The sequence below is a fragment of the Cyrtonyx montezumae genome, unplaced genomic scaffold (assembly GCF_038088225.1).
Source record: "Cyrtonyx montezumae isolate F1298 unplaced genomic scaffold, pur_monq_1.0 scaffold_8, whole genome shotgun sequence".
NCBI classification, from domain to species: Eukaryota; Metazoa; Chordata; class Aves; order Galliformes; family Odontophoridae; genus Cyrtonyx; species Cyrtonyx montezumae.
In genome coordinates this window covers 19,958,387-19,979,823 of record NW_027072089.1, presented here as the reverse complement: position 1 = coordinate 19,979,823, position 21,437 = coordinate 19,958,387, and the positions used below count along the sequence as shown (strand labels likewise).

The 21,437-nt window shown below is 35.2% G+C and overlaps 1 protein-coding gene across 5 annotated transcripts in view; it reads left to right on the top strand.

Annotated features, from left to right (window-relative positions):
- The window catches only part of VPS13B (vacuolar protein sorting 13 homolog B), a 412,996-nt gene that overhangs the window by 30,108 nt on the left and 361,451 nt on the right, over positions 1-21,437 (top strand). For 3 of the 5 annotated variants that reach the window (XM_065751678.1, XM_065751682.1, XM_065751681.1), the window contains exons 3-6: positions 5,184-5,304; positions 9,775-9,942; positions 10,952-11,133; positions 14,172-14,346. In XM_065751678.1, the coding sequence (XP_065607750.1) occupies positions 5,184-5,304; positions 9,775-9,942; positions 10,952-11,133; positions 14,172-14,346 (646 nt within the window). Of the gene's footprint in view, positions 1-5,180; positions 5,305-9,774; positions 9,943-10,951; positions 11,134-14,171; positions 14,347-21,437 lie in introns of all 5 variants that reach the window. The other 2 variants (XM_065751679.1, XM_065751677.1) reach the window with 1 other exon arrangement.

Here is a 21,437-nt window from a genome sequence, read left to right as displayed (position 1 = left end):
TCTTTTTCATAGTCTGGAGAGCTGATTTTTTAATTTTTTTTTTTTTTTGCCGTGTCTGCATGAAATAATACTGGGAGGGGGAAGGGGGAATTGGAAAAAATATAGACTTTTCACTGTCTTGTCTGCCTTACAGAACTACAGTGATTAATCTGACTACTCCCTCTTAGGCTTGTGATTTGCCTATTTGAATTGGCTTAAAATTGCTTTTTATAATAGTTCTCATATGTACAGCAAATATAAAATGTTTTATTTATGTAATAGTGAACTTAATCATTTTGCAAAATACTATCCCTATCTGATTTTAATCTTCTTTTTTGCTATTTTATAGTGTCAATTTTAAAATGTATGTATATTTGTCCTGTTGTATAATCAACAATACAGATTAAAGTTAATGTGTGTTATTCTGTTAGCCCGCAGCTTCTAAAAGATTTGTGGTTGTCATGCTTATGTTACTGATCTTTCTGTTTCAGTGTTGTTACTTCCTAGTTTACTATTCATTAGAACAAACATAAAATGAGTTGTCTCTTTATCTATTTAACCGTGTGCTTTCTGATTACTCTTATATCTCAGGATAATTTTATATCAAAATCATTGAGGCTTTATTACATTTGCTGATTTATTTGTAAGCAATACTTGACCTATGCTAGCCAGCAGAAGAGCTGCATGGTTATATGGTAGTGTGGTATTATTGAGTTTGTATATGTGCACATACATTTGAAATTTATGGACAGTTATAAAACAGTGAAACAATTGTTTTGAAAGCAAGATCTTGGCAGTACTTCCACTTTGGTGAAATATTTTTAGGACAGTCTTTTAAAAGACTTGTATTACTACTTGTTTCTGAATTTCATGTAAACCAGTCCTAGAGCAGTTTGGGATGAGCTTTGGAGATGATCTAGCTCAACCACATGCTCAAAGCAAGCCCAGTTAGAAGAGCTGTTCCAGTCTTGGTTGGTGTGATGCTGGAAAGCTCTGAGGGTGGAGATTCCACAGCTTCTCTCGGTGGCCTGTTCTAGTGCTTGGATTTGCATGTTTTCAACTTGTCTGTTACTTTTCCTTTCAAGGTACATGTTTGTTAAGAGTCTGCCTTAGCCTTCTCTGTACCTTCCATCAGGTTCTCTTGTCTTTCCCCAGGCTTAACAGCCTCAGTTATCTCTGTCAGTCCCAAGGAAATAGCTTGTGTCCTTCACGTTCCCTTACCACTTTGTTAGTCCTCCTTTGGACTTGCGATATGTCCATGTCCTTCTTGTACTGAAGAGCCCCCAGATGGGACAAAGTATTCCTCATGAGGTCTCACAATGGCCAAAGAGAAGAAAAGAAGAATTGCATGCCTCACCTTGCTGGCTTTACCTTTGCTAATATACGTGGTTGCTCTCCTGTGTGGTAAATGCACACTGCTGTCTCATGTTCAACTTGATGGCTCTTGGTTCTCTTTCTACGAAGCTTCATTTTAGCCATTTGACTCCCTGTCTGTACTGCTGCAGAAGGTGACTCCGTCTCAGGGGTGAGACTTAGCATTTGCCTCTGACTTCACAGAGTCTGTTTCCTCAGATGTTCAAGATCCCTGTCAATAGCAGTTATATTCACCAGTGCATGCGCACCTCTCCATGGCCTGGTACCAGCCACAGCCTTGTGTGGTAACTACCCTGTGTTCCAGGTCTTCAATAAAGATTTAACATCTTTATTGATGGGCTTATTGTACTTTATTGACTGTGGGATTATTAGTACTGGTGACTGAAAGGTACCATAGGCAGCCACCAGTGGGACTTTGTACCTCTGACTGCAACTTTTTGAGTGCTGTGGTCCAAGTGTTTTTCCACTCAACTAATCCCTTTCTGTCCAGTTAGTATTAGCCATATAAGGATAGTTCGTATAGTAGCAAATGACTTCTGCAGTTTTTGAGTGCTGCAGTTTAAGACTCGCTTTGTATGAATGCGTATATATGTCTGTTATTAGCTGATGAAACATATTAATGATGAAGCATATTAAAGCTCATTAAGCTTATTGCTTTAGAAACAATGAAGGATTAGAAAAAACAAGATAGAGACAATGATAAAAGAGCAGTCACAGGGAAACTACAAGTTTGGATAGTAGTTACTTAGAATTAGATTTTTAGAAGGTCTTTTTCAAAAATTTTAATTCATAGTGGTATTATTGCGTTCCTGTTTTCTTTTAAAAAATTTACTTTTCTTTACCTGTTTTTACTTGGTCCCTCTGCTTTTATGAAACTATATTTGCATAAATAGCTAAGTGATCCCCAAGGGAAGACATAATTTTCCCATAAACTGTGCTTGTGCTGTAGTTTGGAGGTCTTGCACATTAAATAAGTTTTAAATATTGTAAAATGAGAGTGCATGTGTTTAAAAAAACAAAGACATTTTAATATGGAAAATAGAATGATGAACAAAGATAGTAACTTCTGTCTGTTCGGAAAGATCGTAACTTCATCTTGTATGCTTTCAAGTGCTGTCGTATTTTAATTCATTCTAAACCTTAGAATAACTGCTTTATATAGCACAGTTCAGTAAAAAATTGACAGAGTAACTTGCATGTAAATTTACTAGCCCAGAGGTCATTAGCATGTTATGTATGACTTGCATAGGTTTAGAGGTAACCATAGTGCTCCATAAAAACACTTGGTTGAAGTACCTGCTCTGAGGCATTTTCCAAAAGGGGAAAACTGTGCATCCTGATTTGTTAAAAGTTACTGAGGTAGATTTGTACAGTGGCAGCCATACACAGACGGTTATATTATTTGTCTTCTCAAATTTTCTCAGCCTTGCTTATGGCATAAGCAATAGGAATTGATTTTAGTAAATGGCTTACTTTCTTAAAAATGAGCACTTCAGTTGTACCATGCATGTTTTTTCTTCTGTACGGCTGCAACTGTTATTTGGAATCACTCTTGTTAATGCTAAAGTGGATGGATGCTTTATCAAGTATTATACTGTAACTCAAGTTATTAGCACTTACAGAATAAAATTCCTCTCTCATCCGCTATATAATTTTTACTTTACCTCTAAAATGTTTGTCATCTGGTGTGAGCTAGATTTATTAGAGTGCAGTAGTTTTAGTACATTTTGGCAGTGTTTGTGATGACATCACTGTAATCTATATACAGTATGTGATTTCAGTTGTTTCCAGTGTTAAATATTTTCATAATTATGCTAGTTTTGGCAGTTCACTTGGAACTTTTTCCACATTTCTTTAATGAACATGTTTTACTTCTGGGCTTATGAGACAGCCACGTGTTTGAGAAATTAATAGTATGCTCTTAAAGTTAACTTTCTGCAGACCTGCACAACTATAGAAAGGTTTTGAATTTAAATATAAACATAGTTCCTGAAGTTGCAGCTGATGTGACCTACTGATAATTAAAAAATGCAACATTTGTTTTAAAGGGTATCAGCAGCTGATGTGAAACTGCTGTTGCTTTCACAACCTCAAAACTATACAACTCCTAACTGTTGTGATAATTGTGTAATATAAGGTACTGTGATGTGTTGTCCAAGATTTAAGAAGAAAAAGAATTTATTTGTGTGTTAGGATTTGAGACATTTTTCAGTGTTAACAACTTGTGATTTCTCCCCCATTCCTTAGAAAAAGATATAAAAGGATCCCCCAACCATCATGCCAGTGTGTATTCCTAACTCTCTGAAAGTGCTAAAAGGTTAAATCTGTCTCATTTCATCTTTAAGTGCTAGTAATACCTATGATGAATGTGTTGCATAGATTCTGCTTGAAGTTAGGAAATAGTTCATTGGATGCACTTGTGGCAGTACAAGGGTAAAATGTAACCAGACGTGATACAGAAAAGAAGGAAATGTCAGGGTTACCAAACAGCCCAATTAGTACATCTTGTTTTTTTGCAAGCAAGTAGCAAGATGATGACTCATCCAAAAATATATTTTCATGCTGCATATGAACTTGTTTTCAAGAAAAAGGATTTGGTTTAAAGTTATTAAAAATTATAGGTTTAAGTCTATGGTTTAGTTTTTCTCAGTAAGCTGGAGATGTGAAGGTGAGGTGAGCTTTTCTGATTACAAAATATTTGTTGGTGAAGAGGTGTCTTCCAAATGCAGTTCATAAATAAACATTTCCTTTTATTTTCCCCGTATTGGAGTGGGAAACCTCTATGTGACTGAGCACCTTTTATTTTTCATGAATCAAAATGCGAGTGGCTGAAGTGGCCGAGTAATGATAATTAAAACAAACAAATGAATAAAAGCAAACACACACAAAAAAAGCAACCAAAAAAACCCACAAAGATTTCCAGATCTGATTGTGACAAAATTTCTCTTCAAAAAGTGCACCTTTTTAAATTCTCTATTAGTCACTGGAAGACTTAAAATGATTTATGGTATTCATCTTTCTCTTATAAGGATGATTTCTACCCATTCCACTGTATGAATGGACCTGTTTTTGCATTTTCTCCAAGTAATCACAGAACTGTAGGGGTTGGAAGGGACCTCCAGAGATCATGGAGCCCAACCCCCTGCCAAAGCAGCTCTCTAGCCCAGGTTGCACAGGTAGGCGTCCAGGCGGGTCTGGAACGTCTCCAGAGAAGGAGACTCCACCACCTCTCTGTGCAGCTGTGCCACTGCTCTGTCACTGCACTGGGAAGAAGATTCAGTCTTCTCTTTATTTTCCTGTGGTGAAGCTTGTATTGCTCTGAGTTTATTATTATGCTAGGTAGCATGCAAGGAAATGCGTCATTTGTCTTGTACAAAACAAAACACAACATAGCTTAAGCAACATGCTTTTTAGTGAATGGAGGGCTTAAGTTTCACATCATGAAGTTGTAGTATTCTTTACATTTATTCCTTGATTGTTTTCTTTCCTGAACTCTGTGATCTTACTAGCATCATGAGAGCATTTCAGTCTTTTTCTTTGGGAGGCAACTTTGTCTGAATGAAATGTTTCAACAGAAAGATCTACTTTTTCATTTTATGTTAATAATTAAATAACCGTATTATTTTAAGGTAATTAAGTGTTAATTGTGAACTATTTGTTTTCTAGCCAGTTCTCTAATCATTTCTGTAGTTAGAGGGAAATTCAAGATTGTACTGAAGGAAAAAACAGTGCCAGAAGCTTAGTATACCAAATATTTACTGAGTTGTTCTTCTCACGTTTATTTTCTTTATTTATTTGATTGACTCTATGGTATCCTTTTCCTCTAGCAGGAAGACCATGAAAGTTGTGGTTCAAGTTCAACAAACCGCAGTACCACGGAAAGTATGAAATCTGCAGTAAAACCACGACGAGTTCAGCAGTCTGCTTCTCCTGACCCTGATTTACCTCCAGGTAGACCATAATTTCAGAAGCTGGATTGTGCTTGAGTGATAATAGAAAACCACTGAATTTTATTCTAATGACCAGAATCTCTAAGTTACTTTTATATCTCTGTCAATTAGTTTTAAATTTTAGAAGTTCTGTCCATTTATAAATAATGCAACACTGAATATAATATTTAAATGTTATAAAACAGAACATAAGTGCAGTAAAAATTAATTAATCCTTACATCTTTTCCTTCAATTTTATTACATCTTTAACTGTATATAACCTATTTGTAGGGCTACATGAGTTAGCATGAGAATCGTTTGATAGTATGTTAGGTTTTTATTCTTTACTGCTCTAGTTTTGTTTCAGATTGCTATTTGTTTTCTATTGCTCATTAGTTGCTTGGTGGTTCACATTAAATTCCTTTCCTGTATGTTTTCAGACCTTCAGTTTTCAGTTTCTTAAAATGGATTTTAAAGGTAGGGTTTTCTCTTTGAGTAGTAGTTCTGACAGATGTTTCGTATTTACTCCTCTGTCTGTTAGTAGAGATGTTGTTTTTCCTGACATAAAATTTGTCTCAGTTGAGCTTGGAAATATTTGTACAATATAAAAATGCCTGAAGAACTATGTTATCTGATTGTTTTTGCTTCTGTGTTTGCACAGCAATTTCATGTATGAGGTATAGTTTTGTGCAGAAACATGAAACTTGAGAGTACTGGAATGAATTGCAGTTTGCTTTCTCAGGGCATGTAATTTTAGATGGGTTATAGACAGGACAGTTTTGTTAGTTTTTTCTGTATTTTAACTGAAAGTTCAAGCTTTTACTTGCCTTAACTTGAATTGAAAGAAGTATTTTTCAGTGTGTTGAATATCATGTAGTGGTGAGTAGTATCAACTTGTTTTGGATTGGGCATTTATGGAACCAGACCTGGAGACTCACAGCTCCAAATCCATTGAGTCCCAATGGCTGGGAATTGCAGTACTGAAGGCACATTATACAGACCATGGACAGCACCTTGGCTCTGGTAATGTGGAGTTTGTGTTGCCTTCTAGGGTGGTTTTAGGATTTGGTTTGTGTTGTTTTCCTTAAGTTTCACCTGAAGATTGCCCAGAAAGGTCTAGTCTCTAGCAAAACACCAACGTTGGGTGCCTGCTTATTGGAATGTTGACATATGATCAAATTGAACGTTCCAAGAGATGTTTCCACATCTCAAAATAAAACATAAACATTGAAAACTGGTTTGCACATTGTCTTATATGAGTATACTATGATTCTCAGTGGTAGCTGTGTTCCTAGAAATGCTGTACAAGTTACTTTCCATACTATTGCTGATTACAAAACCCATTGACAACTTTTGTTACAATTTGATAGATTCTGTAGATGTATTATGTGCTTCTTTGGAACTATAGGGTGCTGTCACCTTCTTTGTTGTCACATTCCTTCATCAGCTTGTGTAGAGTGAAGCCTAATGATTCTGAGAGCATTAGTGAAAAACATACCATACTGGATGGGCTAGAAGTTACTTTCTGTGCAGCTACTTTCTCTAAATACAGTTGTTTTTCTTGTTATTTTGTTCTGTTTGAATGTATAAATAACACATTAAACCAGAACTCCTTTGCAATATATGACCTAGATTAGAAATACAGACCCCTTTATGGGGGAATTCTATTCTTTGTGGTATAGGATCTGGCCTTGCAAAGCTTTAGTTTGCACACCTTGGATTTTTGGAAGATGTTGTCAACTGTGCATTGTATTTGTTTTAGTATTCGGAAGATAAAGATATCAGATTACTGTTGTAACTTCTTGTTACCGTTGTCACAAAGAATTGCTTGTCCATTCATGTCTGCTGTGTTCTTAGAGATGGAGTTTTGCAGAACTCAGCTAAAAATGTAGCTTTGGTAACATAAGAACATCCCTAAAAGAAGGGAGATATGACCATTCTGACAGTGCTACGATAGTCTTAAGTGATGGAGCTGAAACTGCATGCATGGCCTTAGTGCATAATGCACTCTATGGGGTTGTGGAGAATCTGGAAAAAGTGTATATATGAGTTTTCTGTGTTGAACCTCAGAAGAGGTTTCCCCTTACAGACTTCCTGGTATTTTTCATCGCTTTAATGTAGTTATTGTGAGTTAACTGAATTTTACTGGCAAAGTTGGTCATGGTTAGCATCATGGTTAGCATTACGTTTAAAAGTTACAGAAATAAGTCAACCCTCATGTTTGGAAATGTTTTTGGTGAACTTGTTGAAAGTCAGGAATTTGAAGAAATATATGTGGAAGATTCAGTTCTGCTCCCTTTTTCTTAGAAGTTTGGACTTAAAAAGACAGGTGAAAACTCATGCTTTGGATTTTAGACTAATCCTTGTTGCTACTTTGATTTGCTCTGAATAATGTTGAGAACTATCAGTAGAGCTTGCTCTTTTGTTTTTTTGTTTGTTATTCAATTGTGATACTAGATTTATAATGTTTCTGTCATCCAAAGCAGGAAATTGCAAGGTGAATTGATTTTTTTATATTATTCTTTCAATAATTTTTCTGCTTTTATTTTTGGAAATAAGCTTTTGGGCTTGTGTAAGGGCGGCTTGGATATCTTTAATGAAATTAATAGGTTGCTTGTAAAGTCATTAATTTACTGGTTATAATTTTGTACTTCTATTTATAAAGTCTGTATAATATCTCTACCTCATGCTTAAAAGACCCAATTATTTGTGCCAGTTTCTATTAACAGGCAGGCCAGTTCACAGCACTCCAGAGATAAAAGTAGGTCTCTTATGCACTTTATTCATACTTAAGAGACATAGTTTTGATTTTTAAGTGCTGAAATAATATACTTATTCTTCTGAATTCATACAGTCTAGAATTATACATCATTTTTTCAAGATGGTAGTGTGAGAAAGCACTTAAAAGCAAGCTATTCTGTGTGTATTTCAATATTTTTTTGGCTGATACACAAAAATTGAATTCAATTTAATACAGTTAAAGTAACAATCTGCAAGAAATTGACTTTTACTGGGTTTATGCTTCTCCTGTTTGTGTAGACATTTGCTCTAAAAGTGCTCTAAAATGTTTTGTGATTTTTTTCAGTATATTTACAGTGCTATTAAGGTGCAAGAAGTTAATGTTATTTTTGTTCTGTTAACCTTAGTGGGAATAACATACTCAAAAATAGCATAAAATAAAGCACAGTGAGTTACAATAAGAAATGCGATACCTTTTATACAATTAAGATTTCAATGGTGAAATATTTTTTAAGCTTACGACTATTCTTAGTTGGAATCCAAATATTCTACTGGTGGCATCTGAAATCATGTCTTGCATTTAATAAAAGAGGTTATTGGAAGCTTTGAATGCTGAAAAAGAAAAACTTTTAATGTCAAACATGTACATTTGCAGTTGTGGAGTTGAAAATCACTGTGGTCAAGTATCCGAAATACTCTGAGACAAATTGCAGTATTTAAGTGTGAAACTATGAATAGCTAGAACGAGCAGGCTCGAAGTGGCAGCCTTAGCCTGCTCCTACTGATCAAGCCATGTTTGATGTTAAAGTTAAGATTTGTATTAGAATTCTTCATATAAACGAGTTTTATTTAATGCAAGTTTCAGAAAACTGCTCTTCAAACCTGCACCATTTTAACTGCTTTTTAACCCCATGTTAAATGTATTTTTAGGTAAAGTATGTGAGTAATGTCATAACATAATAGTTTTAAGACTTGTTTTTTTTCCAGCACAAGATAGTAATCTCCATAGTTACGTTAATTATAAAGAGAATACATGAATATGTGTAGTATTTAATTTCTTTACCATATTGGTAAAATAGGAGTGTTTACTGCATACTGGGAATTCACAGTAGAGATTATTTTTCCAATCACATTATATCTGAAAAAATTTAAATGGATTTCATGCCAGCAGGTTTCAGTGCAGGTGCTTACTCTTTCAGTTGTTGACAGAAATTGATTTTGTTATATCTCATGGGAGTCTTATTGAGTGTGATGTGGATATATTAGCTTTTAGAATGAAAAAATACTAGGAATATTAAAATGTAGTTAACTTTTTAAAATGAGTTGAGAATGGAAATAGAGTGTATGCATGCTTAAAGTATTCTAGCAACTGTGCCATCTTCTTAATCCTATTTCTGAATAATTTTCAATTAAAATACATAATGTCAATTTTACCTTTAATTCAATCTTATCTTTAAGTTGAAAGCTAGTTCTTGGTGGCAAAAAACAACTAGTCTCTTACTCTGTATTAGGTTGTTAGTATTTACAGTTTTGCCATCATAGCTTATCTGCTGTGTTTACAGAAGTCTGACTTAGTTGTACTGAATGTTCTTATAAAAAGTTGTGTAATTTTGGGGTTAATAAAGGATGATATTTGATTTTATATTTTAATTTTGAGTTAAAAAGGAATATAATTTGGAAGTGATCTCTTCAATATTAGATGGATTTTGCATAATACCTTCCTTATTTATAAGAATTTGTTTTATTTTATAGGCTATGTTCAGAGCCTGATTAGGCGTGTTGTGAACAATGTCAATATTGTGATCAACAATCTCATTTTGAAATATGTGGAAGATGATATTGTTCTCTCAGTCAATATCACTTCTGCAGAATGCTATACAGTGGATGAGTTTTGGGATCGAGCGTTTATGGATATCTCTGGTGAGTAGATATCTTTTGGCCTTGTGTATTAATCATAGAATCATAGAACTGCTCAGGTTGGAAAAGACCTTCAAGATCATCGTCCAACCACAGTCTAACCATACTACCCAACTCTAACAACCCACTGCTAAATCATGTCCCTGAGCACCACTTTGAGAAGGATTTTAAACACGTTCAAGGATGGTGACTCAACCACCTCCCTGGAAAGCCTAATCCAGTGCTTAACAACCCTTTCTGTAAAGAAGTTTTTCCTTATGTCTGACCTAAACCTCCCCTGATGTAACTTGAGGCCACTTCCCCTTGTCCTGTCACCAATGATGAAAGACCACTGCAATCACCTTTCAGGTATTTGGAGAGATCGGTAAGGTCTCCCCTCAGCCTTTTCTTCCCCAGAATAAACAGCTCTTCGTTGCTTTCCTTCCTTCAGTTGCTCCTCATAGAGCATATTCTCTAAGCCCTTCACAAGCCTTGTTGTCCTTCTTTGGACCTGATCCAGCACCTCACTGTCCATTCTGTACTGGGGTGCCAACTGGCTTTAGCTCCACTGACCATAACTCTTTGAGCCTGGACATCCCAGAGAGAGAGTGTGTCCATCCAAACCATAGGTAGCCATCTTCTCCATGAGGATGTTGTGGAGGAGAGTGTCAAAGGTTTTGCTGAAGTCCAGGTAGACCAGCACATCAACAGCCTTACCTTCATCACCAAGCAGGTCACCTTTTCATAGAACAAAATCAGGTTTGTCTAACAGGATCTACCATTCATGATGGTAGTGATGGAACTGAAGTAAGAACACATTAATTACATTTACTTCATCTGAAGAGCAACCCCAGTTTATTATTGTTAATTTATTAACTTCAGTTGCATAAGCAACTTTGCATAAGCATAAGCTTTGTTGTTGATATAAAATAATACAAGGTGGTTGCAAGGTCATTGTTTGATTTTGGATATGTATGCATTAAATATTTTTTCTGACGCTGTTTTGTTTAACATTTGTATCCTTCTTTTAAAGCCACGGATCTGGTACTGAGAAAGGTGATCAACTTTTCTGACTGCACTGTGTGTCTTGATAAGAGAAATGCTAGTGGTAAAATTGAATTTTATCAGGAACCTTTGCTGTACAAATGTTCCTTCAAGACTCGTCTGCATTTTACTTATGATAACCTCAACTCCAAAATGCCATCTATTATTAAAGTAGGTATCCAAAAATCTTTTCTTTGTTTAACTGCATATTTGTATTACAGTTTTGAGATTTAGCAAAACAGACTTCAAAATTTTAAGTAAGTTGAAGTACCACTGCTGTTGTTTGGCTCATGGGGATTTTTGATTAATGGCATCATATTAATAGAAGATAATATTTTACAGCATGTATGGAAGTGCAATTTAATATTTTTGAACTTTTCCTATGGCTTTAAAAAAGAAAATGTAATAATAATATTAAGGAAAAATTGTGACCTCGAAAATCTCTTGGGGAGGAGGGGGAATAGTATCCAGGCCCAGCTCTTGTGATAGTACTTAGTGAAGCACAAGAGTTAAATGTAGCTTATGAATGTCTGATGCTCAGTGACATCCTTACATAGTTTAAAATGGTATTGTTGTCATTAAAATGATGTTTCTTATGAAATATATTTTATTGGTCGAAGTAAAGAACATAGTGTGCACTGAGGTGGTAGCAATTCAATTCATATGAAACTCTTTCATATATTTTTTGGTTGTCTTTGGTCATTTATTGCTGCTGCTTTTTAAGGAACATTTCAGGTTTTTGAAAATCTTTTGCCTTTTTTCCCTGCACACTTTGATTTTTGGTTTTTTTGTGCATAGTTTATTTACTTTTTTGTCTATTCTACGTTATTACTTGGTATTCTACGTTATTACTTGGTTATCTTTTTTCCTGAATATTTAAATATAAAATAGACATTTATTATATATAAATATTCTGTATATATATTCACAAATGTGCTGGATTAAATGTAGTTTTATGATGATAGATCAGAATTTAAATGAATAACATAATATGTTCCAAAGAATAATGATCCAAGGGTAATGATTTTCACCTTAAGTATTTCACTGCTGTAGCAGTATGGCACAATTAGTTCTGTAAATCTACTTAACTTTAACACTTTTCATTTTTGTTAACTTAGTTTGTTGTTTTCATGAAGCTTTTATGCTGTGGTTCACCCGGATGTAGTTATTTTAAAATATTATCTAAGTATCAAATGGACACAGCTGTATTTCTTACACAAGTAAAAGAAGCTGCTACCAGTAAATATATCTATTTCATTAATGGGATTAATTCCATGGCACTTAAAGCTTTTGAAATTACTGTTGCATGTGATATTACTGTAGCTTTTGTGCTACGGCATGACAGGTGATGCTAATGCAACGTCAGCAGCTTGTGTTCTTTACCAGCTAAAGGCAAAAGCCAGCATAACCCAATATTTTTTTTTCCCCAATCTGTGGAGATCTCTGCAATGAATTTTTTTTGTGCATGTTTGTAGTGTAGTTTGTGGTGTATTTTTATTCCTGAGTGAACATTTCCAAGGCTTCTATGTTCGTAATAGCGTAAACTCCTTTATTATTGCTGTAGAGACTAGAATGACTTTACCATCTGCATAACACTGTGAAGTTTTGGCCAAATTAATTTTACTGAGTTTAACATGAGACTCCTCTAAGGAGGAGAGTTCTAAAGTCATTTGCTGCTGGTTTTATAAAATCTGTGAGTTGAATGGACTCACTGAGGAGCAGGTGATTTTGTCTGGTGATGCAGTGTAAGAGCAAGATGGGGGCAGTACCATGCAGACCCAGGAATGTAACAGTATTACATAGTAGTTTAATGTAAATTATGTCTATTATCTATAGTGCTTCCCAGCGTTCCTGTCTTCCATTATGCTCTAGATCTTAAGTGCAACATTTAAGAAGATTTCTGACAAAATTTGTCTTCCAAATCTTGAAAGCTGTTTGCCTTAAACTTGTTAATTTGCACGGAAGAGATTACAGATGTGTTTGAAATCAGCTGATCTTGAAATTGGTATTGAAGAGTGAGTTTCTAATTTCCGAAGTGTATTTTAGGATATTAAATGCTCTTTTCTTTTAGAGAACTTGAAGCAATAGCAGAAGTTTCATACCTAAAATCATTTTGGAAGTCTACGTAGAATGATTAATTCTACCTTGTCTTTTTTTTTCTGTATAACTAGAGCTGTGACTTATTAATAATTACACTCATGTAGATTTATTCAGGTCATCTTACTGGTATACTATCATATTTTGGTGGAGATATTTTATTACCATTTTATATAACCTGTCTATGGATATGTGGTATTGTTTATAAAGTATTTTTTTGTTTCTTGAATTGAAATTCATTAAGACTAGTGATGATATGCAGCTGCATCCCATATACATTATTTTTATGCAAAAAAAGATAAATTGGTCCTGGAACTAAAAATAGATATTTTTTATTCAAGAAAATAAGTTTATTACTGTAATTGTTTCATGGATCTCCTATGTTAATGAAAGGTAACTTTCTTATCAAGTCTAACTTTCTGTTTTATAGCATGAAAACAGAGTCATGAAAGTATTTTGAAGTATTTAATATGATAACTAAAATGTTGTTGAAAGAAGGGTAACATTTCATCTTAGTAATTACAGTTCTGTCAAAACCTTGATTTAGAGAGGCTTACTTAATGGCAAGTTTTCAACTGGAATATGTGGGGAAGCTGTTTTTTCTCACTTCACTTAAAAGGAATGATGCTCCCACTCTGCAGTTGTTACTTGTCCATTCAAAATAGTATTGGGTGTAGGAAAAGAATCAAAATGAAGGAACTTGTATACAAAAACCAGTATGTCTAGATTTTCATTAGAATGCAGAGATTTTTATGAAATTTTTACAAAGTTATTTAATCAAAACCACTCATATGGTTTGGAAATATAGTTTAGCAATAGTTGTAAAAACAAAGGAAAAGAAATCCAAAAACCAAACAAAAAATCCATTTAAAGCAAATGAAAAAAAACAAGCCAGTGTCTTTTGCATTTGACTTTTAACATAAAAATTTATTGTGTAGCAACCCAAAGAACTTTTGACAGTCATCATTTGTAGCCCTTTGCCTTGTATTGTATTCCAGGTTTTGTTTTTAGAAATTAGAGTGCACTTAGAAAACTAGTACAAGCCATATAGTGTAAAAGAGACTTTAATGAGGACAGTGCTTTGATTTTAGTTCTTTTTTTCTTTGATGTAGATTCACACATTTGTTGAAAGTTTGAAACTTTCAATCTCTGATCAGCAGCTTCCTATGTTTATACGCATAATGCAGCTTGGGATTGCTCTTTATTATGGGGAAATAGGCAACTTCAAAGATGGAGAAAGTGAAGATTTGACTTGCCACACAAAGGATATGTTGGGAAACATCACAGGTAAATGCAATTTTTGTTTGTTAAAACCCTTTATTTGCTTTTTACAAATGTAAATGACCAAGGCTAGCCACAGCAAAGTGTTTTGGCAGTCTGTAATTTGATACAGGCTGTTCTTTGTGCTAGGTAAGTATGTAGTGCATTAACATCTTTTTCACCTTACGTTCTGAAAAGCGTCCTGGGGATCCTCACAAAATTAAGGTTAAGTTTATATAAGGACATTTTAGGAGCTGTGACACAGTGGAGTAACTTGATTTATTACTGTATTGTGCAATGAGATATCTATCTTCAGGCAACTTAGGTTTTGTTTGTTTGTTGTTTGATCTGTTATTTAGTTTAGGTGGGGCTGCAGCCAGTTTCAAAGTGCAGTGTTTTTCATCTTTCTTTGAAACTTGTTGCTGATCAGAACAAATAGATATATCTGTTCTCAGTATTACTTTGCAATATGCTTTCAGTAGTTTAAGTATCTTTTTATGCTGTCTAGCTTCTTGCTTTGTATTCTTGTACAAAATTTATTTTTTCATCGTGGTATTTCATGGTCACTTAATGAGATTGATCTTCTGAATGTTATAACACTGATGAAAGATGAATTTTCTGTGCCTTAGTTTACTGTCTTCAGACATTTAGCATAACAATCCGAGGTTGCATGTGTCCAGGGGAGTAGAATGCAAGAGTACTGTATAATTACTTTTAAGAGAGCTCTTGAAGTTGTACTTGAAAGTAATGAAGCAATATTAAGCTATGCTTGTCTTTATAGTATTACAGTAGTTAATGAATGTTGGTATAAAATATTGATTTTTTTGTTCTCTTTAAGAAATATATAATTTCAATTTTCTTAAGCTTAGGTATGTTTTTTTTTTTTTAATCCTATATTACTGCATTCTCTGGCCTTAGAAAAGTAATACATTATTGCAAAGATTACAGCAGTGGGTTTTTTTTTTTTTTGCCAAAAAGTGGCCTTCAATGTTGGTTGGCACGGATAACTCTTGCTCTCATGCCAAATATATAATTCTTTGTCAGGCTGCTGCTGCTATGTGGAACTGGAAATAAATAGGATGTCTGTAAATGGTTCTCCTGTGTTTTCTTTAAAGATCAATTCGTTTCCTGTACTCGAAACTATTTGCCTTACAAGAAATATGGAGATTGTTACATCATATGATTGGAAGTATTTAATTATTGACAGTCTTAAAATACCTACTTAGTTACTCCTTGAACTTTAAACAGTATACAGTTTTCAAAATAGCTAATATGCACTGTAGGAACTCTGTGTATCAAGCCAATGTTTTAATTGTATGTTGGCAGGAGAAAGGGTAAAGTTCTGAAGCTGTAGGGTTGCATTACTCCTGCTTTCAGACACAGGTTTTTATTTGTACTTCGGATATTTTTTTCATCCATTCCTATTAAAGTTCATGCGAATCTGGCCTTTTGTGCCATAGCTATTTATGATGTGTTTAAAGTTGTTTCAACTTTGTATCTGGATTCCTGGAGCTACAGATGTGAGTAGGACCATTTGAATATAGGGAAGTATAGAGAAGTCCTGTGAATCAGAATTACAGAAGGGACTGGTAGGCAGTGGGTTTCAGATGAAGAGATCCAAGTACTGGAGACAGAGGGTAGCTGACTAATGAGAAGACCAAAATGGACAGGTATGTAACGGAAGAGGATGACCCTGAATACAAGAGAGATGGAGAGATTTTCTTATTTTTCATTTCTGTTTAGGGTGTGAGATGGATGGTGAAACAGAAAAATAGCTTAGAGGAGGATTAAAATAAAAGCAAAAGGCATTTACATGAAAACATTTAATCTTTTCTGCATCTGGAACTGAACTTGTAATTCTTAGGTCCTGATATGAGTAAACTCTGTCAAAATGTCTCTTGTTATCATCCTTTCTAATGTACATCCTGAGGAAGGTTAACTTGCAGATCTGTAGATCTTTTGCTTCTTTTTGAGCAGCTGTGAATGTGTTTGCTTAGTTTTTCATAAAATAGCCAGCTACAAAAGAAATAATGTTATTTCACACCGATGTGCACAGTTGCAGTCAGAATGGTAAGAAATTATATAATCAGTTTGTAATGACAACAACTACCAAGGAGCTAATCTGTAATTTCCTACACAGTCTTTGTTTGACTATGTTGTGCTGAAACACTGTCATTGAACTTATGTGCTCATTTTTGACACAGTTATCTACTTCAGAACATAAAGATTATGATTGTGGTATGTAGCCAAGCTAGAGCTGTAGAAACTGTTTTCTAAGTCCATTTCTAGCTTCACTGCCAACTATTTTGCTGTCTATACCCTAAAGCTATTACCAACTATTTTCCTTTATGCCGATTATGCTTGTTTTCTGTATATGTTCAATGTACTTATGTAGGCATACATGCACAGGCATGTATGTGTTAGTGTACACACAAGTAAAATTTTTAGATACCTAATAATTTTTTCCTCTCAGTTGCTGCAGTTAAGCAAAGTGCCAAATAGATATTACCAGGTTATTCATACCCTCAGTTTGTGCAGTACCTATTTTTTTTTCTGACTTTGTGCTCTATCTATGATTGGGAAGGGAATACTTTCTTAGAATTTAATGATGTATTTCTTGTCCAAATTTCCAACCACAGATTTGAGCTTTTCTGAGGATATTTTGAGTATGCTACTATTTTCAGGGAAAAAAGAAGTAATCAAGACAAATAATAAATGACATATTATCTTCTGAGCTATATTAACCATGTTTTTTTTTCCGAAGGCACTGCTTGATGAAATCCAAGACTAATTCCACAAGAATTGTGCCTAAATTCTCTACAGATTAATAATGTCCAGACATACTTTATAAGTTGTATTTCTTTAAGTCTTTGAGAGGCTTTTGAAGATTCGTTAAATAGTTTAACCAAGTATTGATTAGTAAATAGTTCTGTTTGTTTCAGGTTGAGGAATTTATCTACTCAATTTGTCATTAAAACTTAGTCTTTTGTAAAGTACTTCTTATGTTGTCAACGGAATTAATCAGTGATCCATTTTTAAGAGTATTCCAGCAACGATTCATTTGGGGTGAACTTGTATATGCAAATGTGAGAGTAGGACCTCACAATTTGGCTGCAGGGATAGCCTGTGTCATGGATGTGCATTTTGCTGTTTCAGAGGAAAATCTGTTCAAATTCTGTTGTGCTGAAGGTATTTGAAATATGTTAATAAAAATCATGGGTCAGAAATACATGTGGAAATTTGCTTTAGTATTGTTGATTAATTCCATTAATGTTGCATCTATACTGAACCATTTTCCAGCACAGGACTTTTTCTTTTGACAGTTTGAGGGTTGTCTGCATTGTGGTCATGGATGTCATTTTACTCATAGTACAAAGGAGGAAACTGATTTCAGTGCAGATCCATATAAGAGTTAGAAGAATTCAAACAGGAGTATCTCAGTGATACTTATGGGGGACTGGGCCTTGAAAGTATGCTTTTGGTTTGTAGGGGAAAAGACTAGTGTAAACAGAAATGAAAACAATTCTGGCATGAAAAAGGGCATGAAGGCTGGATGTGGAAGAAAACTGAAATTTAGTTGGATGGAACTGCTGAGGTTGGTGATCTAAAGCTGAAATACTGTAACATCTTAAATAAAATATGAAGCTTAGAGGTTTGAATGATAAAAAAAAAAAAAAGAGAACCCTGGCTATTGTTGTTGGACAGAGAAATCGAAGAGTAGCTGAGGTTGATAGCAACCTCTGAAGCATTTTGATCCAGCCACTACTCAGGAAGGGATACCTAGAACAGAGTGCCCAGCATCCTATTCAGGCATCTGAAGATCTCCAAGAAGATGACTCCTTAGTCTCTGAGCAACCTGTGGTAGTGCTCTGTCAGCCATACAGCACAGAATTCAAGAGGGAGATGCTTATGCTCCTGTTTGTACCTGTTGTCTCTTGTCCTGGCACCACTGAAAAGAGCCTCTCTCTGTCTTATCTACAGCTTTCCTTCAAGTATTTATGGACATTGAGATCTCTCTCAGCCTTCTTTTCTCCAATTTGAGCAGTTCCAACTCCCTCAACTTCTCACTAAAGAGGTGTTCCAGGCCCTTTCATCATCTTGAGGGCCCTGTGTATCTTTCTTGTATTGGAGGGCCTGTAACAAAGCCCGGTACTTCAGGTTCAGCCTCACCAATGTTGAGTAGAAAGGAAGGATCACCTCCTTCTTCCTGCTGGTAATACTTTTCCTAGTGTAACCCAGGATATCATTGGCCTTCTTAGTGTCAAGGATACATGGCTGACTAATGTTCAGCCTGGTGTCCACTGTGTACTTCTCTGCACGGCTGGATGCCCTCAGCATGTGTTGCTGCTTGGATTTGTTATTCCACAGTGGTAGGACATGTACTTCTCATTTTGGAAGTTTGTGAGGTTCCTCCATCAGCCTGTTTCTCTAGCTTTCCAGTGTATGAGTTAAATAGCGGATGATCCTGGGTCTTGCCCTTTAGCCAGTTTTAGATGAGCCATACTAACCATTAATGCAGCCTGTATTTTAACAGCTTCTCTCAGATTGGATGTTAAGAAAAGATTCTTCACCAATAGGGTGGACAGGCACTGGAACAAGCTTCCAAAGGCAATGGTCGTAGCACTAAGGTGCTAGAGTTCAAGAAGCATTTGAACAATGTTATCTGACAGGGTTTGAATTTTGGGAGGGCCTGTGTGGACCTCTGTGGACTCTGTGGACCTTGTGGGTCTATTCCTGTTCAGGGTATTCTATGATTTTATAGGTTGTGATGGGAGAGAGTCTCAAAGGGCTTACTGAAACACAGGAATAGCCTGTCTTATCTATCAGGCTGATCATTTTGTTATAGAAAGTTTCCAGGATTGGCTGTTCTATTACCTTACCAGAGATCAAGGTGGAGCTGACAGCTTTTAAGCTCAAGGGGGAAAGGTTTAGATTGGATGTCAGGGAGAGAAGCTCATTACAGAGAGAGTGATGAGGTACTGAAACAGGCTGCCCAGAGAGGCTGTAGATGCACCACTACTGAAGATGTTCGGGACTAGGCTGGACAGACCCTGGTCAGCCTGGTCTGGTATCACATCTGAAGATTGGTGGCCCTACCTGTAGCAGGGAAACTGGAACTTGATGATCTTTGGGTCCCTTCCAGTGCAAGCCATTCAGTGATTTTATGACAAGTCTGCAGGTCCCTGGGTCTTTCTTTTTGCCTTCTTGGAGATATGAGTGATATTTGCGTTCTTCCAGTTTTGAGGCAATTTTCCAAATTGCTGTGGCTGATCAAAGGCTGTAGAGAGAGGCTTAGTAATCTTATCTGTTAGCTCCACCAGCACTCTTGGTTGCATCCTGTCAGGGCCCATGGACTAAGGTGTGAAATAGCAATAATAATGCTACTTTTCCATCTCAAAGGAATATGGTGAAATCTAATATTTGAAAAGCACACAGACCCTGTTGTGATCTTTACTCTCAAAAATTAAATGGAAAATCTGAAAGTTCTCTATAAATGTGAGTAGCTATGTTCATTCAACACTAAACAGAATAAAATGTTGCATATATCCTATAAAACTAAGATTTTTAAGTACTGTAGTGCTCCTATTTTTAAAACTGAGTGCTATATATGGTATTAAATTGAGTTATTGTGGATACTAACAGCAAAAAGCAGATGAAGGGAATGAGTTCAATATATTGTCAACTTTGGGCTGAATTGTAATGGAGTTGAGAAAACCATATGTAAATAACTTGTAATAACAAATTCTAGGTGAGCATAACTTGTTGAAGAAGTTGACTCTATGATACTGTACTAGGATAAAAATGGGAGAACTGAAGTAGTGTTATTTATCTGCTTGATTAAGGAATTTGGGTAGACAAGAGTTAAACAGTGGAGAAAATCAGCCCCAGTTTGACTTAAATATCAAGATAAAAGATTGTGTACTAACTTAGGCTTGCCTGTTATTTTATGTTATAGTCTTATCCGCTCTTTTTGTGCATCTCCTTTTCAGTATTGAAGAGATGAAGGTGCTTATTATCTTTGTGAAATATAGGGATACAGTGTGCTATTGCAGCTCTTCATTTTCTCATGCGCTTATAGGATGAGGTTCTGTGCAGCAAACCTCAAGCCTAGCCCCATTGTTGAGGTGTCTTCCTTGCCAAAATCTGAGGTATTTGAAATTCATATTTCAGCAGGCTGTGAAGGTGCAACACGAACACCTGTGGAATAGGGCTTGAGGTATGATTCCATTCTGCAGCTGTTTTAACGGTGTGATTATATACAATAGCACGGTAGGCATCTGTAGTGACATATTGTAATTGGTTTCTGAGAACCCATATGCTGCTGAAGATGAATATCAAGTTTGTTGTATGGAGACAGAGATTTTGTTTATTTGGAATATGCGTTTAGACACAGAATTGCTTGTGTATGTCAGCAGCAGTTATGTGAGTAGCAAAGAAAAGTGAAAATTCAATAATCTAAAATTATAAATTGCATAAATCGGGGAGACTAACTTTGTTTATCTTAAGTACTTTTCATTATTTTGTGAACGGTAACAGTTTCTGTGAATGCCTTTTAAAATTTATCTTATTTTCTTTTGTTTCTTGAAAGCATTAGTACTCCATTTTGATTGAGAAACTTAGATTTGAGGTCTACAGAGATACTGACACGAGTCACACACTGACTTTTGTTTTGCTTATTGCATAGACACTTAAATATCGTCTTCTACTGCTGATTTTAAGAGTGGTTTAAAAAAATATGAAATGTTTCTCAGTTTATAATTGTCACACAACTAGTGTCTTCATTTTCCTATTGGATATCTTCACTTATGTAACACTTAAAAGCTTAATTGTTTTGTAATTTGTATTTCAACCCAGGGACTCTTGCTCTTTTGCTTTGATATTTAATCTGTGATATTTTATTCTTATTTATCTTGCTTGTCATTAACATAGAACTATCTCTTACTTCTTGCCTTCATTCTGGTGTTTTAGAATGACTACCACTTGTTTGTAGCACACCCTTAACTAACTCTTATGTATCTGCTTGTAATTTTATTGGAATAGAGATGATGTTTGAATGATTGGTATTTCAAAATAATCAGTTAGCAACCCCAAGTTATCCTGTGCATTACTCCCAAATA